Source organism: Hippoglossus stenolepis, chromosome 15, assembly GCF_022539355.2.
Source record: "Hippoglossus stenolepis isolate QCI-W04-F060 chromosome 15, HSTE1.2, whole genome shotgun sequence".
In the NCBI taxonomy this organism is placed as follows: domain Eukaryota; kingdom Metazoa; phylum Chordata; class Actinopteri; order Pleuronectiformes; family Pleuronectidae; genus Hippoglossus; species Hippoglossus stenolepis.
Genome location: NC_061497.1, coordinates 1170954 through 1190179, shown reverse-complemented (window position 1 = coordinate 1190179; position 19226 = coordinate 1170954). Strand labels below are relative to the sequence as shown.

Here is a 19226-nt window from a genome sequence, read left to right as displayed (position 1 = left end):
ATATTCAAGAAATGTGTTTTTCCTCAGTCTGCAGGGATTTGTTGTTTTCCTTCTTTGCCAAATTATCAATTCCATACACAATGCAGCCTTAGTTGTAAATGCCTTCAGTGACATTCCAGTTCTGCAAATCAATTCTTGACCCAAACTAAGTACAAGTAAATCAACTCAGAAATGAGTCATCTGTGATTTGTAACGGAAAATACATAACAAAAGCAATGCTGAATACAGAAAGAGAAGGCAACGTGCAGCGTGCTTCCCACCACAGGAATGAAAAAGACAACTGGATAACAATTACCTTCAGTTTGCAATTTGCCTTTCAGAAAACAAATAGTGGCAATTTCACATTTGTAGAGTCACTCATTATCTCATAATGTGTATAATTTCCTTCATATCATATTGTGATTAGAAGCACGATGAAGTTTAATTTGAAAACAAATTTCATAACCAGGGCAACCTCTTGACTCAGCTTTGGAACAATGATAATAAAACCTAGAATGAGCGCTCTGCAGGAAATATTGTCAAGGCCCCCCTCTTTGTTCCTGAGCTAGCCAAGTTTATTGTTGTACCATAAAAATCATAAAGTACAAGGATATAACAAAATAAAATAAGATAAAAATAAAAGGTTAAATAAAATAAATGGCTATTGTGTTGCATAATAACCTTAATAATCATTCCTACACACATATTGACTTGTCCTGTCAGTCACACTATCAGCAGCACTGGGAAAAAATCCCACCATGACGGTGAGCCAAATGGACTCCACTGATCTGTGGTGTGACTCGACTTCATTATTATTAGTATTGTGCAAATTTCGGATGAATGTGGCCACTACTGCCCATATGTGAAAAACAAATGGGCTTTATTTATATAAAAAAATATAAAATAAAGGTTGCTGGTAAAACGATGTAATCGGTAATTCCCTGATCACTGCATTACACTGTGTAGGCCTACAAATTCTAGATTGTAAAACGTTTTGTGAGGTCAGAGCTTTGTGAAATTCCCTGACTAAGAAATTCACAAGAATGGGACAGATGGACAACCTTAAAATGTAATGCCTCAGGCCTGCTATCCTCACCAGCATAAAAAAAATACTTTCAGTGGTTTCAGTCTTTGATTTCAGGGTTCATTTTATGAATAAATATTTTAATAAGATATTTTGTGGACATTTATCCTTTATTCGATAGTACAGAATTAAATGTGAATGGGGGAGAGAGAGTGGGGAAGACATGCAGCAATAGACTGGGTTGAAAACCAAACCTGCAGCCATTGCAGGAGGAATCAAGCCTCCATACATCAGAACCTGTGGTATGCCAGTGACCTGCCCAGGGTGTCTACTGGGATTCTTTACAGGTAGCTGTCATTTTCACAGCATCTTCTACCACACAGAGAGTGGTGCCTGACAAACACTCTTAAGGCCTTCATTTTGAATATTAGTATTGAAACAGACACTGTTGCCATTCTCAAATACAAATGCCAATTTTGCCAGTCATAGCAGACTCAACAGACCAGAATGAGGCAATTTGTATTGTGTGTACAGGGAGCATCACAACACACTTATTTCCATCGCTATTTTATCCACATGGCTAAACAGCAACTATTCAACATCTGAGCATTTGTAAGTGGAAACTTAGAGATGCACTCTTATGGTAAATAAACTACATTTATATAGGGCTTTATGAATGTTAACGGCCACTCAAAGTGCTCTAAATTACAATTCACATTCACATTTTCACATTTAGTGCTGTTACCACGAGCACTGTCTATCATTCACACATCCCCTTCACACACTGCCAGCACAGCCGTCGGGGGCAATTTGGGCTTCTGTATCTTACCAACAGACACTTCAACGTGTGGCGGGGCCGAGAATCCAACCACTGACCCTCTGATTAGTGGAAGACCTGCTCTACCTCCTGAGGTACAGCCACCCACCATTATCCGTCTGAATTCAAAATATAGTTATTGCTTGTCTTGTAACACTTTTTTCCAGCTTTGTAAAATACTAGGTCTGTAGTCAACCAAAGAAAATAGGTAGATGTATACTCCTCAACCAATTGATGGGAACTGTGTGAAGCCATTTTATTGGCTTCACACATGGCGTGGATTATTAAGGGCTTAAGGAAGTGCACTGTCGAATTTTGAGCGATTTGGACATGCGATACATTGACTATTATTAAATTTGAATAAAGAGTCAAACACCGCCTTGCCGTTTGTGCATGGAGGAAGAGCAGCATGCCAGTCAGCCTGCAAATCAAGTAAAACGTGTTTTTCTATGTCCTCTGATAACCTACAGGAAAAGGTGTTTTCACTTCCCATACAGAGTAACAAGCTGATCAGATAACCTCCAACGACAGCTCCACTCTGACACTGCAAGTCAAACTTAGCCATACTAATTTACACTGGCGGCATATCTCAGAAATCTCTGTCTGTGGAACACATATCAAGAAGCATTCATCTTATCGGCTTCACATTTGAAATGTGTATTGTTAAGGACACAAAGAAGCGCAGTGTCAAATTTGATGTGATTTGGACTCGCAATATGTTCAATATTGATATACTTTGAATAAACCGACGACCAGGGCTCTGTAGCAGCAGGGGATGGAACTCATCAACGTAAGTGAAATTGTCGTTGACGACAGCTGCAGGGTTCAAGGAAATGAAAACTGATTCACAGTTCAGGGATCTGCGTACTGAGTCGAGCTTCACTAAACTTTGAAAAAACATGTGAACAACTCTCTTGCAGATTCTGAAAGAAAGCTGCAACCAAGATCACAGGCCAAGCAAACTGCCCATTTCAAACATGCATGTTTACAATGGGCACTGCAATAGTTATAAAGAAACATAGAAAACTAGCAGGCTATTTGGAACACATTAAATAGACAAAACATATTTAACAATATGTTCAAATCTGATATGTTCACCCTCAAAACCTCAAGTTTTAGATGGGTAAATGACACAGACTTTAGAGTTAAGCTGCAGATGATGAAAAGTTTCTTCAGTAGCCTGACTAATACAAATATGTATCTCTTCAGTGAACAGAATACTAGTAGACTACATGGAAGAGATGAAATCAGACATTGGTATTTCATTAAATGAATCCTAGCATTAAAGTTATGGTATAGCTACTGACTGATCATAGATTTGAATAATGTGTTTTAATAAATAGGATTTAAAATGAATACACTTCATCAATTACATATCTGTGCACTAGGGTGCACAGATATGTGCACTATCTCTCTTCTGTGAGAAAGACAATGGACAAAATATCAGTAAAACAGTAGTACAACTACGTTAATGACAAAAAATGTATTTGAGAAGTCACCTGTTAGTTTAAGTGAGGCCCTGCAGATTAGCAGAAGACTCCCTGCGTTGGATTTAAATTATTTTGATGGAATTACATGTCTGTTCTCATTCATTCAGACCTCTTTTAGTGACAGGCCAATGATAGGCTAACTGCGGCTCACAGCTGGATGCAACAGGTTCATGCCAGACTCAGGGGGCGGGGTTTGAGGAAGGGAAGTAAATCACTATGTGGAGTTGAGGAAGGTTCAGGAAGAGTGCATCAGAGAAATACATCCCAGTGCCTCATGTTAAAATACACACATCAATACATCTTGATAGGAGAGGGTGTGAGGGTGATCTCTTGTTTGAATGGCCTCTCATGGCCAATTAACATGACATCCATTAATAACATTTGGATATCACACCACTGAACACATGTGGTGATATCTGCCTGCATTGTTGGCCATTTCCATGCTCTGCAGCATGGCCTTACGTGTGAGGGTGCTCCAGGGAGACAGACACAAACATGGACGTTCTTTACAACGGCAACTCAGCCTCTTTTTTTCTTTGAGATCCCTGCTGAATAGCTGTATCCCCGAGATAAGAAGAGAACACACTCTACCCATCAACAATGATCTTGATGTCTTTAACAATAGGCTGCATACAACAAGCACACCATGGCTCCCTTACCACCACCCCTATCCATCTCCGCTCTCTCAGCTGGTCATCCAAGAACAGCTGTTGCTCCAAATTTCGATCTAGCCAGCTATAATTCTCGTCCTTGGCTGACACGGACTGATGGAGGAAGGACAAGGGCACAATGCACAGACCTGCGAGGGTCTCGGCCAAAAAAGACTCGAGAGTTTGAGCTGCATCCTGGCAACACAGCCAACACAGTCCTGTCCCAGCCACATAGAGAGAGAGAGGGGAGGAAACAGCCCTCTTTGACAATAAGGCTGCCTCATTACCAGCGTTTATCTTAAGCTGGATTAATACTCTGAAAGAAATGCTCTTATTTCTTTGTCTGGAAAAGAACATGGTTTGCTTCCAATCTGACAATTTGATATTCAAATGTTATTTTTTGTTGTTGTTGTTGTTTCTATTATTTCTTCTCATTTCCTTTTTTGCATTTTGTTTCCTTTGCGCAAAAACACACAACATCCACTGATGTCAATGTCTGATTGAATACCACCAACCCTTGTTCTCATGGAAGATGATCAACAGTTAGGATTCAGATCCCTGCTCGCAGTAAGCACTCTGAAGCTAGTTGCATATTCAGTCCACTGACAGAAACAGTGTGACTAACTGCAGAAAGGCATGAAGTACTCTTTGTTTGAGCAGCGTCTTAGGTTAAAAAAAATAAGAGGGAAAAAAAAGATGCACACTACTCATTCTAGGCACACACTCCTTGTACATGTGCCTTTTTCATGTATATGACTCTGGTGAATGAAGTCTGCAAGCAGCTGCCTGTGCCAAGCATAATAGATGGCAGAATATCAGGCAGGGCTGAGTTCAGCGAGAGAGCACTGTGACGATAACCTTGACATATTCACGCATGTCTTTTCCCCCTGAATATGAAAAACAAAAGATAGTGTGACACTGATGTACTGCGCATGATGTTGATTGTCTCCTGGAAATGATTGCTGTGTCAAAACAATGAAAGAAAGAAGAATGGTGCAAAATACATCAATGTGAAACTGAACTAATCTTAATTTCGGATAAAGCCTCCCACCTTCTGTTCAGCAAGCTGACGCAGCCCCACAGCAAACCTAGCCTGAGGCTCATCCCCTTGAGGGGCACAGAGAGGCGCGCTTACTCGTGTCGACCGCCATCCAGACGCTCAGTGCTTGCTGCCACAGTGGCTCCAGCCTCAGCCAGCCAACTAGCAGAGCGCTTCAGCCTGGGATGCTTTTTACCATCTCTGTGGATCGAGCCTGATTGGTTTTCTCTGCTCCCATGATTTGCCTTGATCTCTACATCCACCTCACACGCCTTGTTCTGACCTGCAGGGTTCTCTGCGTGTCTCTCTTCATATTTGTGTATGAGCCAGAATATGATTTCTCCCACCAACAGTAATGTGCATACCTGCTTCTATTTCTGATTAACATGAGGTCAGAAATACAAGGAGTTACTTTCTTTTTACTTTGGTAACGTAAAAGTTCTCATTAATAAGTGCTTACAGAAAGGGAAAAAATGAGATTACCATTAAGCATTATCTGGATTTATAATTCTCCTCTTATTTTATAAGCTAAATGCCAATTCAAACTTACTGCTACCAAAAGAACAACTTGAGACCCCCTTAAATCTTGTTGTTGACTTTCACTGATTCAACCACCTCCCCTAGCTAAAATACTGCACCTGTGGTGTGTACTCCAGGACCCCATCACTTTTGGCTGTGGTAACAGGTGCAAGAGACCACACCCAGAGGTGAAACAAGCATAAAACCCTACATCAGACAGGTCATCAAAACACCACCAGCCTGCTGCTGCTTCTTCTTCCACCACAGATCCCCATAGCCAACAAGCCATACATCAAATAATTACTGTAATCCCATCAGTAACAAGCCCAAAGGCCAAAATGAAACGTTTTGCCACTGTCTGAGAAGCAGATGCTTAGGTTAGCGTACAGGGATGTACAAGATTCCTCACATGTCCTGTTCTCTGTTTTCGATGGCTACACCCTGTTGCCTGAATGCAGGACACTGAAGACAACCTTTGTTCCCAAGGCTGTTCAGCTTCTCCATGACCCGTTCTCTGCACTCTTTTTATGGAACGTAATTGTACTACTTCACATATTTATATTTTTTTCAATAAAATGTGACCTCTCCATGACCTTGCAAACTGAAATGTACTGAATTCAAAAGCTTAAAATAAAAAACACAAAGTGGGTTTGATAAAAAAAATTAAATAAAATGAACCTGTATCCCATCCTAACCCTGACTGTAGGACTGAAATAAAGTCTTTAATAATGAGAGATGGTGATGTGCAGATACCCTGAATACATCTGCTCACCTGTAAATCCACAGATTTTAATCAATTTGTTCATTACCCTCCATGCGTTCTTTGGTTCTGTTTATTTGTTATCTTATCAAAAATTCCCCATATTTGGCTCGTTCCTTATCTGTGGCCAATTCTGTTCCAGCAATGACCCAATTTCCCCATGGGGACCATTTAAGTTCCATCTAATCTAATCTAACATATCTCTGATTCTGAGGAGATCTGCTGATATGCAAATGTCTTCAACTCATTTGATGCTGTCTGGAGAATGAATTAATCTTGAAATGGGCTGGAAAGGAGCATTTTCCCCAGGTGTATTAAACACAGACATGTGTGACACAAAACGTCTTCACTGTATAGCTGCTTGTTGTTCCAGGGATTTGCGTATTTTGGGTATTTACAGGTAAGCAGGTTCTTTCAGTTGACGCTCCTGCAAAATAATGACTATGATACATTGCAGTATAAGTAATCATATGAGGCATTGACAGTGACCGTATATGCGCTGAATTCCATTAAGTGGGGTTAAAACAAGCTCGCGCTGATCTGCTACGCCACACAGAGTGAAGCACTTGATTTATTCCATCGTTTTCTAACCACTGGCACATCTCAAGTACATAATTAGGTTGAAAAGTGCAAAGAGTCTCAGTTTTGTCTGAGCTCTCTATGCAAAGATAGTGTGCCACTTTTTTTTTGCAGATTTTGAACTGAGTTTCCCTTTGTCATTGTAACTTGTATTCAATGAAAGCTTAATTTAGTACAGCAGTAGATGGAATAGAAATGTACTGATAAAAAAAAGTTATTCTGAAGTCAGCTTGCTTTGGAAAACATAAGGTAACAGGTTCACTGCCTTAATAACGAGTGTCTCTACTTTCAACTTAAATTTCCGTAGCCCATATATAATTCTGTAAAGGCTACAACTACATGATTATATATATTTTTTTTTTAAATATGAATATATGGTTAGATTTATATAATTCTAAGTAAAAGGGCTCTTTAATCTCTGGTTTCTCTAGTTCATTGTGCAGGACGCACATACAGTATATAAACTATAGAGTGAGGTTCTGGACAGCAGTATTTTGTGCATCTATAAAGAGCAAAGCAATGAAAACCTGCTTCCTTCCTAGAGTCATTGATTCCTCCACTTCATTCATGTCTTCACCGGTCTGTCTATTTATTCATTTACCGGTGACTTCTGACTGACTTCATCAAAGGAGAATTCAACAGCATCCATGTCTCCCCGACTCCCTGTTGTATTGTTTGCTGAAGAAGGAGCTCCGATAGCAAACAAAGGCAAACACACAATAGGTTGATTGTGGCTCATGCAGATGCAGTTTTCATCAAAGGTGGCTTTTAATTGCTTGTTTTAAAGTGCGCCTCCATCGAGCCACAGTCTTCTCGTTGGATTGGATTTTTAATGTCAGGTGTAAACAAGGTCAGAAGCACTGAGCCGCCTCACTGCTCACCGTGCAGCAGCCAGCAACTCTTGCCTGCCCGCAGGACGCATGGCTTAACTTGGATGACCTGAGCGCGCAGTCAATATGGATTAAGAACTAATGCTTAATCAACTTTGCAGCAAAGACCTCCCGCCCGGCAGTCTGACCGTGCGTCTGGATGATCCGCGGGCAGCAGGAGCCACAGGCGCAAAAAGGACAGCCGCACAGTGCAGGTGCATGGAAGTACAGACTGCGGGGCTGCAGCCGCACAGACCGACAGCACATGAGTTCTGTTCTTCTGCTTTTAAGCATGGAAACATGCGCGCGTGAAGCAACACTGACACAGCGGACAAGGATCTTGGCAGGGCTGAACTTTCGCAGAAGAGAGGAGGCTGCCGTAGCCTGATATATAACTGGTGTAAAAATACATTGAAAGCACAGTACAGATAGTTCGAACCACGCCACTGGCACCAGCTCAGCCGCACTTCACTAATCGCTACATTTAAGCTGCGGCTTACACGGAAAACATCCTCAAGTCAAACGGAGGCAAGCAGAGTGTCCGCAGCGTGCGCGAGCCACTTGAAGAAGTGACAGACGGGAGCGATAACAAGTGCTCCCAGGAGAAGACCAGCCATCACTTACCTTGCTCCATCAGCAGGACGGTCATCCCGACCAGCACAGCCCAGTACACAGGGTTCGTCATGGTTATCGGTCTGTTTGTCTGCTGGTGTGATGTCGTCTGGCTGGGAAGAAAAAGAAATAGCCTGCGAGTGTCTGAAAATCCCGAAAAGTGCTTTTCTTCAAGTCCCCGGTGCTCCTGTCTGACTGTAAAGCATCCACCAACGCAGCGCTCCACAAAGTCCCTCCTCCAGCTCAGAGCCTATTGGCAGCGCAGCCACAGACAAGCCCGCGGCACTGACACGCAGCACTGCCGGTGTGCGCGCTTCCAGTAAAGGTGCTGAGACGGTCCCGCAGTCTGCGAGAGCGGGTGGTGCTTTTATTGTGGAAGGTGTAATCCACTCGCTTCCTGTCCTGCCCCGGTTGGATGCAGCGAGCTTCGCGTCCCTCACTTCTCCACTGATGGAAACCAGCTCATATCCTCCTCACCTACCGCGGGCTGCTTGTCTCCATCCAACACATGAAGCGCCCGTCAGGAGAAAGATGGACGTGTCCAGGTGACGCGCGATCTTGATGCAGTTTGTGGTTTTCCAACGTTTATCAACGGGTTAGTTTCTCACAAACAAGAAAGACCAAACATTGTGTCTCATATTCAGTGCGTTTTGAGAAGAGTGGCCCAGATCTTTTAAATTTGATCCATATCTTCATGGGTCTGCTGGGTTTTGGCTCGATCGCAGACTTTGAATTGATAAATCAACTTTCTTCTGGCAGTCTTAGTTCCACAGATGTATCACAGTTCTAGGGGATTTGTATCCATACGGCACTCTGAAATCGTTTGATGCCCCGAGACAACAATTTCATTTGCCCCACAATCAATTTTGGACCCACTGGTACACATTTTTGGCTCCCCCTCAGTGGCCTTCCCTCATGCTGAAACCCGAGAGGCTGTAAACATTTTTGGACATGGCCACAAAGCTTATACCACTCAATGATTCTCTCAGCCTCTGAGTCCAACATACCGTCACAAGAAGGATACTGTCTATTCTCTGGACCTGCTTGAAGTTTCAGTACTTTTTGTCTGCTATACATATCACGGTGCAAAAAATGATTGGCTCAAATATCCCTTTTTCTCACAGTCCTTTTATTTTTGGTGAGCCCAACTAACTTTAGTCTCTTTGTATGGTTTATATGTATATAAGTTTATGTTTTCCTCACATTATTTTTGTCTTTGTGGATTCTGTTTTTTCTTTCTTTCTTTCCTCACTATTTCAGGTCAATTTTATTTACCCCTTGTAACATTTGTGATGATTTTATCTGTTGTGAAAAAACTAAAAACTATGAATCATATAAAAAATTATGATAATAAGATTTCCAGCCCTCAAACAACCAGCAGATGAGCCAGGTTGGTTGTCGGCCTGGGGGTCCATTTGTCCCAGAATAAAGTTAAGGGATGATAATATGGATAAGAAGATGATACTTTTCTTATTTTGTTGATGTTTCACTCAAGTCTGCCTTTTATTGTGATGTGAAGGCTGGTTTTACATCTTGAGACCTCTAATAAGGGAGACATGGGGACAACTAACTGCATTAATCTCGGTTACTCAGTCTATCAACCAATTAGCTTAATATTATACTGTATATGGTGTGTATTTCGAACTAAAACAGTAGAAATTGTTGTGTGGTCTGTATTGGCTGTTCATCTTTAAGAACTTGTTGCAACTGTCCCCAGCCTATCAGCCATATAGCATACCAGGTGCTAGTTACGTACACTGACCATGACACATTTGAACTTGAAGGTCAAGAAAACAATGATTCAAACTAAGAAAAAAAGACCAGGACAGTACGGCAAATATGGAGGTCATGAAGAAGAAACATTTCAGGTTCGTTTACTTCGCTTTACTTGCAGTGCGTGCTGAGAAAAGCTCTAATTTCAAACAGCAGCAGAGGCAGCAGCCAATCAAATTACATTCAAACAAATACTCAAACCCAGGCGCAAGCAAATCAAATCACGTTAATGCAAATGCAGGTCCTGTGAAACATCAAATGTCAGAAAGAGCCTGGACAGTGGAGACAGGGGCAGCTGGTGAACCTGTGATCATCTGGTTGTGTCGATTCTTTCCTGTATACTTCACGTAAGCATTGCATGGACAGCTTGCAAGACACGACAGCACAAGAGTCGACTATGTTGCATGTCCCAAGCAGGAAGCTGTGATTGGCTGTTGTCATTATGATGTTCATGTTAGCACTTAGCATCAAGCATGCCCACCTTCAAGAGTTAAAGCTATGAGGATGTGTGAGCGCTCAGTGAGACTCGTCTCCCCTGCTGAAAATGATACAAACTGAAATGGGATCACTCTTGGGTTGAACTGCTCAATATCGCTTCACTTTGAAAGGTCACAAGCCAAACAGATTGGACACACTCTGTATGTGTTTGCGGTGCAATACAAGTAACTCACTCAATCACTGGACACCCGATTCCTGACTTTGAGAAAAAAAAACACCCTCTGTTATAGATATTCAAAAATCTGCAAACACACGATAAGGACAAGTTATCATGTGTTGCAGCAGAGCATTCAGGAATTCAACATGAGAGAAAAGCAAATGGAATAGAAGGTAATACAACTTTCTGTGCACCTCTGCACTTCAAATATAGGAGCTTGATTTTTAAAGGCAAAAAGCAAAGCAGAATTATCAGCAAACATAATATATTCTTCGTGTAAACCCTTTTTGTTGAATTCCAACAAGATGTTATTACGAGGTAAAACTTCTCAGGACAGCTTTGAAGGACAGCAGAGAGAAAAAAGAATAACGTAAAAATCAAAATTCATGAATTCACTCGTCAGAAGGTTTTTCTGTCTGTAGTGCAGTTGACATATTCAGAGACACACAGGCACAAATGCAATCCACCATTCAAACTACAGACAAATATACGGAATGTGCATGTTACAGAAAATACAGAACAGTCACTACAGCGGCAGTTTTATCAGACGTTTTCCAATTCAGCCACAATAGAGTTTAGTCCAACAACACAGATGACAGACAAACATGCGATTTACATGCCCCATTAATCACATAACATTTCTTCCATTTAAACAAGCAGTGTTTTCCATATAGGTCCAGTTGCAGGTGAGAACAATTATTGTTATTTTCTAACAGAACTGGTAATCTGCATGTCAGTATCTTAAAAGTTGATCTCATTGATCTTGTCAGACATAACCTGCAGTAACAGTGCATGCCACTGCATCCTTTGCAATTACTGCAGTGATGGTCTATTAACAAGAGCACAAGCTTACAGTCACTTACTTCTGCTGTTGTTGTCTGTCTGTTCTGATCCTGCATGTCTGCCCCCTGGGGGATTTTTATTTCCTCCGCAATTCCATTAGGGAGGTTATTTGTTGTTGGTATGAAAAACAAATTATACAGTTTTATGGACGTAGACATGCCCAGTATGTTTTGTATCATTTTTTGTGTGTCCTCTAACGAAGCCTGGAAGTTTTCCAGCATGATTTCCTACATTTAATATGTTTAATTTAAGAGCAGCGACAAGAAGAGCATCACAGTTATATGCAAAGGTGAAAGCAGTGAGGGGAAACTAAAGTTGTTATAAACCAAGGCACACAAACCAAACACTATGATTGTTTTAAAATTATATTTCATGTTTATGCCCTAACAAATATAAAAACAAGACACGAACTGCTCTTAAACTGGAGTGAGTATGCAAGATGAATATCCAGGTAGAGGTTGTAATTGAGAGGATTTAATTGCTGCACCAGCGGGATGGAGTGACTGCATCAGACTTCATCATCCCCCTGATAAATGACATGAATACATCTGCGATGACATATGCCTCCTATTGCGTTTGGCTTTTCTGATCTTTCAGTTCTTTTCTTTTTAAATAAAAGGTGATTTATGATTATGGTTCTGTGTTGATTTACATATTTCTGTCTGTGTCGTGTGCCTGTTTTATATGTAATTGCCCACATTACTGTATAATTGTAATGCAGCACAAATCGCTCCTTTTAGCTGTGAGGGAGTGCATTATAAATATGGACAGCAAACATTTTCCACATGTTTTTCTTATGAGCACTTCTTGGAATGCATGTTGCTGTGTTACAGATTGAGCTTGTGATGTCCTCCCATTCCATCTCATGTCTTGTGCTTCCTTTTTCCTTCTCCATCTTTAAAAGCTTTACAAGATGCATCGGTGGTGAAGGTGTTCATTAATGATTCACTTGAAATGTACAATGATAAACAGTACTAACGTGGACAGGGAGGTGTGGTTCATTGGCAGGTGCCTTTTTTCAGTTTCAATGCACTCGTCACCAAACCTTTGGGTGTGTTCACAGGAGCTAAATCGTGTTTAGTGTCCACAGCATCAGGTTATACAACACAACACATACTTACAGAAACTGTGGCCATGGCTTTCTCAGTGTTCCCTGCATTGATATGTGGCTAAGACAGACACTGTGACTGGGAAGATGATTAAAAATAAATATTTCATGGTATTAATGAATGTCATTTGAACTAAACCGTCACCAATTTTCAGCAAGGACACCAATTAACCACAACATCTCTAGGTCATAAAGTAGGTGCTGCAAGAGTACAATGTTATTACTTCTCTCTGGATGCTTCCAACAGGTCTCTGGTGCTTTGAGGAGTTTTATTTAGTCATATTTTGGTGAAACTGTGAGTGTTTGGAACAAACTCAACATACTGACAGAAACATAAAGTGGATTAAGCTGAGGGAGGGGATAGAGAAGTTACTGGGTAGGACTCTCTTAATACTGTTTTTATAGTTTTTTTTTTCAGCTACTATTCTCATGGTAAAGAGAAAACACATTGTCTGACTTGGCTCTTATTGTCACACCATGCACTTGTTCAGGAACTATCCAGGACACCCACCTCTGAGATTTCAGCTTCACGTAAAGAGTAAAAAGTTCTCTAAACTAGTTAGTTGAGGGGTCTGGTCTGTTTTTCCCCTTTTACCATGAAATTACATCTTTCAGTCAGCTACCCTCAGACCACCTGATTGCACTGAAGCCGGCCAGCAGGGTGACCAGAACAACAGACATTCTTAGAAATCAAGGACGAAACAGAGCATACAGAGGAGGAACAAAGCGACAAGGGCAGAGACTCCACACCCCATCGCTTCCTTCATGATCTCCAGGGACTTCAACTGGACTTTCCCCACTTTCATTCAGTGTGTGGGCTGCACTACCAGAGGAGACAGGACCCTGGACCTTCTGTTTGCTAATGTTAAAGAGGTCTGTTAGTTCTACCTCACACATTACTTTTTTGTACATTTGCAGTTGTGCAGTTGTTTCGGTTGACTTACTGTGTATTTATAGCGAAAATAGGATGTGACCAAGAATCAAACCTTGTTGGACTCCTCAGATCAGTTGAGCCAAGGAGATGTTGTTTCCAATGGAAACAGAAATTGCTCTATCTGAGAGATAGGACTTGAACCATCTAATGGCAGTTCCAGATATGCCGACACACTGCGTTAGTCTATTAATGAGGATGTTATGATCAATGGTGTCAAATGTGGCACTGAGGTCAAGTAGCAGTAATACGGAGCAATCACCAGCCTTGGCAGACATCAATAAATCATTAGTAATTTTAAGGAAAGCTGATTCGGTAGTGTGTCATTGCCAAAGCCAGACTGGAATTCATCAAAAATTGTATTATTGTCACACACAGCTAAAATGTGGGTTACAACCACCTTTTCAAGAATTTTGGATATAAGGGGGGTTTTGAAATGGGCCTACACTCTGTGGAAGTGATTGGTCAAGATTTGGCTATTTCAGTAAAGGCTGAATGCTGGCTTTCTTAAAATTGATCAGGGACACGGCCAGAAGAAAGGGAGCAATTAATAATTCTGAGAAGGCTTGGGCCAATAGTACTGATTACTTCTTTCAGGAGTGAGGTGGGTAGGATGTCGAGAGGGCTGGAAGACGAACGCCTGTGAGACACAGTGTCCATGAGTTCAGAAAGAGAAACTTTGTGAAAATTACTAAGGAGAATGAGACAGGCAGGATGCTCTGCAATATTTGGAATGACAGTTGTAGTCTGTACAATGTTAGATCAGATATCAACGATTTTTTGCTTAAAAAAGATACCACCAAGTCATTAACCCAAGGAGAAATGTTCACAGGTGATTTCAGTCTTGTTTTATTAGGGGCTATGAAATCCAGTGTAGTTTCACAGAGATTATTGAAGCCATTGAGTAAATCATTATGATCGGATGATTCGTAAGTGTTATGGTTAAGAATACCTATGGAAAAGTTAGATGAGAATTATGAGGAACTATGTACATCTTCCAAGGTCAAGGAATTGATGCTTGGACTGAGGGTAAAGACTAGATCTAATGTGTGGCCCCGGTTATGAGTTGGGAAAGTCCCATGTTGGACTAAGTTAAAGTATTCTGTAACGTAAGGCGTTTTATAAAATCATCATCATATAAGCCATCATGTGAAAAACCAGGAGCAGGGGAAATTGTGTGTGTGTGTGTGTGTGTGTGTGTGTGTGTGTGTGTGTGTGTGTGTGTGTGTGTGCGCGCTCCTCACATGCACAGGCCCCGGGGCTCCGCCCCCACTCACTCGCTAAGAGCAACATTGAAAACACAGAGTTTATTTCTGGTCCACAGCTGCTCAATGTTCAGAAGGTGAGTTTGTATGGTGCTGGAGTTCCCTATGTGCTCCTCCACTCTTGTGGAGCGCTCAGTACAACACGAGACGTGAGGCACACAGACAGGACTCAGTGTAAAAGTGACTGGAGCGGCACAGATTCATGATCCGACACATCGATTAATAACTAAATACATGATCGTACATTTTTCATCTAAATCATCCCATTAAAAAACAGAACAAATGAACATGAACTAGTACTTTCTAAGTGTGAACTGGCACAACACTGGGTATGATATACGTTGGAAAAACGTCTATCGTTTCATTTTATGATCTATCCTTTATTTTCGTTGTGTTGTAAATCACACTCATGGATCACATGATTATATACATCATAATTATATTGTTTATATATATTATACATTTAAACAAGGGTTTTTCCCTTGCTTGACCCTGTATTTCTATCAAAACAAAAGTGACGGCTGGTTGTAATTTTGTGCGTCTATCATTGACTGTAACACAGAGGGCACTGCAGAGCCCAACATTTTGATAGAAATCCGTGTGAAACTGAGGTGAACATTGAGGTTATGCATGTAAGTGCTTTTGATGCATAAATTTGTGTCTTTCTAGCATAGCTGGCTCAGAGCAGACTGAAACCATTACTTAGCTAAATCTGTTCCCCATAACACTGTTAATTAACTATGCAGCAAAAACACATAAGCTAATGGTGGGAGTAAAGAAAAAAAGAATAGATTTACCTGTTCAACACTAACATATAATGCTCAATAAAATGTCTTTTTGGTCTGTGATTAAGAATGTGAACTTTGACAATGCCCAGAGCCAAATCGATAGGACCGCCATCTGGATCTACGTCATCAAACATGAGGGTGCAGATGCCTCCGATCCATCAAAAGATGAAGGGATCATAGTTGAGGGTGTCACCATGCTCCAGGCAGTGTTGTGCCAATTCACACTTAAAATGAACTAGTTCACATTCCTAGTTAATTTTTTTTAATTCAGTTCACGGTTCCAAAAATGAACTAGTTAGGACTAGCTAGGCTGCTGGCATTGGCCTCACCACCGACGAAGGACCAGGAACCAGGGGGGCTGCTGGCGTTGGCCTCACCACCAACGAAGGACCAGGAACCAGGGGGGCTGCTGGCGTTGGCCTCACTACCAACGAAGAGCCCAGAACAGGAAGCGGCGTGGAGACAGGACCAGGCCTCCACCAGCTTCAGCGCTGTGCAGGGACGTTGAATCAGAGCCGCGCTCGCCACCGGCTCAGACGCGATGCGTCAGGCAGGAACAGGAGCCGGCCACTGTGGCACAGTGACGAACCACTCAGTTTTCAGCATTTTATTATTAACTCAAACTAAACTCACAACATAAAACTTAACATGCGGTCAGTTTCTGCTGGTGTCTACCTCTCCAGCTCAGCAGTGTCTCTCACGAGTCTCACCCAGGCCTCTCTGGCAGCTCAGCTGTTGCCTTTTTAATCCAGGGAGAGTTGATTAGCCAACACAACGCTCATCTATGGCACTAGATGAGCCATATAGTTTTTGTTACCTTTTTTAATTATTCACTTGCTAACAGTGTTGTGCTGTTGTACCTTGTAACAAAGTATTTCTAAATCTGGTTTTGGTCATTATCACTAATATCTTAAGACACTACACATCCTGTTCATTGTTTATTACAATTGTATTAAGCCAAGAACAGTGAAGGGTATTGTTTCTCACCCTGTCTGTGGCCCTGTTCAGACCTTTACTGTATAAACATCTGTCCTGAAAGATCTGCTCACGAGTGAACAGCTCTCAGTTGGTCATTTCACAGCTGGCATTACAATGTGTCTCCTGTCACCACTTCTGATCCGATCTCACTTTCCTGGTATATATGCAAATACATGTGTATGTCATTTCTGTTCACAAAGACCAAATTATGTTTTTAGCCTGTCTGACTGCACAGACGTGTCCGTTGTGTTTGTGTGTGTCTGTGTGAGAAGAGAGTGGAGCCAGGAGGGCTTAGTGAGCTTCACAATAAAGAAGATTTAACCAATTTGAAAAAAAAAAAGCTAAAAAGTAACACAAGAGAAATTCAATATGTGTTGGTCAGTGCTGATATTGTGCTGGTGGCCACAAATATCAATCAATATATGGGAAACATGGATTAGTGTAAATAATACTTTGGTTCATTATGAAACTGTGGTGTGTCAGAAGAAGTCAGCTGAATAAGCCCATTGTGTCCCGGGACACATTTGCATTCACACAGCTGAAAGAATGTGGACATGTGTGTCCCACACCACAAGGACACAGACAGGGTGTTACTGTTAAAGTCACCAAACTCACATTTGACATATTTACAGTTCATACTTAAAAGGATGAGGCCTCCACCAACAGGTCCACCATAAGCATCCTGGCAGTTTTGTGAGCGATGGATTGGGCTTTGTCTGTTGACTTCATGGAGTATCCCTCTGATCAGTCACTGAAACACCAGTTTCCACACCAGTGCCAAGTCAGAAGCACTTAGCCGTCTGCTTTTCAGTGCAACATTTCATAAAAACTGAACTGGGTTTGGCCCCACTGTACCTTCTGTTCTTGATAGTATACCTCTTCCTTTACCACCTAACTGCTGCTGCAGCTGTGCTAAGCTTATGTTCAGGAGTCCACTGATGCCTCACTGAAGTCTCACAAGCTGGTATGCGACCTGCACAGCAAAAAGTGCTGAGTTGAATCAACTCCCACAGAGTTGATTTTATATAGCTCCACACCCTCCAGAATCAAAGTGACATTTTCAAAATAGGTAACTAATTAATACAAATGTAACACTATGCAGGAGTTCCTTCCTCTATTGACAAAACAGAGTTAAAGTAACACTAAGGGATAAATAACACTGCTGTGAGTCGCTTTTTGCGGGGGAAGTGTTGAGTTATTCATACTAAAAAATTTGTGGATGTTAATGTATCTTGGTTTTTCTTGGTTTTGGGTTGAGGACAAAGAGTCAGAAGAATTAACTGAAAACTCTCAAATTTAATAGTGTTTAAGTTTCAATGAGAGCAGGATGGCATATTGTTATATCATCATATACTGTATATTTCTAGTCATCGATATATGGTTCATATTTATCCCAAAATTCAGATTGCTCAAATTAAATAAAATTACAACTTGAAAAGCGAAATCTACTCGGAAATATATAATCCTATATATTTCCCTATATATAACAGTGTGCACAGGCAGTTCCTCACCATGTGGAGCCATGTTGTATTAGACACAACACAGACTTAAAGGGATAGTTTACCCAAAAATAAAACTTCTGTTTTGAATCAGTTATCATTTTAATGACTGACCAGGTCAGTGTCCCATAATTAGTATTTTGAAATTAAAATGGAACATGTATATACAATATACACACAATATATAAAAAATACATTGTGACTGAAGGGGCCTTCTTAGACAAATATAACTCATTATGTGCACATGTCAATGATCAGCTTATTTACAGTTGATCAGTGTGTGTTGCACTGAGCATTTTGAAACAATATTGGTGCTATGTGTTATTAATACAGTGGAACTGCTTTAGCCTCATTGACGTAGGGTTTGGGTTAGGGTAGTCTAATATAGAGCTCCTATTAAATCATAACCTGTGCATGGCATCATTCAGAACGTTTTGAAAGTTGATGCCTGCATTCATGAGTATTTCTAGATTTGAATGGACTGTATGCAGGTGCTGGGCTTGAAAACAATGTAAATGATCTAATAAGTAAGCACAACTCTTTCTTGCTTCAGGCAAGGAGGGTGATCTGGTGAGATACCTCACTCATGTTTCAGAGAACTGGGGTACTTTTCTAAACCTAAAGTTCTCTTTCAACATTCAAAGACAACTAACCAACAGTCAGTCAGACAGGAAAATTTGTGACCGAACCCACACTCAGGACTGTAAGAGACATGTAGGTACAGTAAAATCGAGATTATAAAACCTGACGAAGGTATGAGGTGTTGCCTGGCAGCCGTACATATCTCTTCAACAGACACGCCCTAAAAAAGTACCCATGAAGCAGCCATACCACGAGTGTAATGAGTGCCCAGACCTATGGGGGGTTGCAATCCCCTGCAATCATAGGCTGTGGCAATAGACTCCATGATTAAGCGTGACAAATGCTGCCTCGTAAGAGGTTTCCCCAAATGGGGTGTAGTCCAACACACAAACAGCTGCTCTGATTTCCTGTAACCAGACATGTGCTGACCTTTCTCCTTTTCGTTATCTTGTGAACTGTGAGCGCC

The 19226-nt window shown here is 41.3% G+C and overlaps 1 protein-coding gene across 1 annotated transcript in view; it reads right to left on the bottom strand.

The window, feature by feature from the left end:
- The window catches only part of ntm (neurotrimin), a 391388-nt gene extending 382804 nt beyond the window's left edge, over window positions 1-8584 (bottom strand). Inside the window, exon 1 of the mRNA XM_035177863.2 lies at window positions 8351-8584. Within this exon, the coding sequence (XP_035033754.1) occupies window positions 8351-8411 (61 nt within the window). The 5' untranslated portion in view covers window positions 8412-8584. The remainder of the gene's footprint in view (window positions 1-8350) is intronic.
- Between the last annotated feature and the right edge of the window lie 10642 nt (window positions 8585-19226).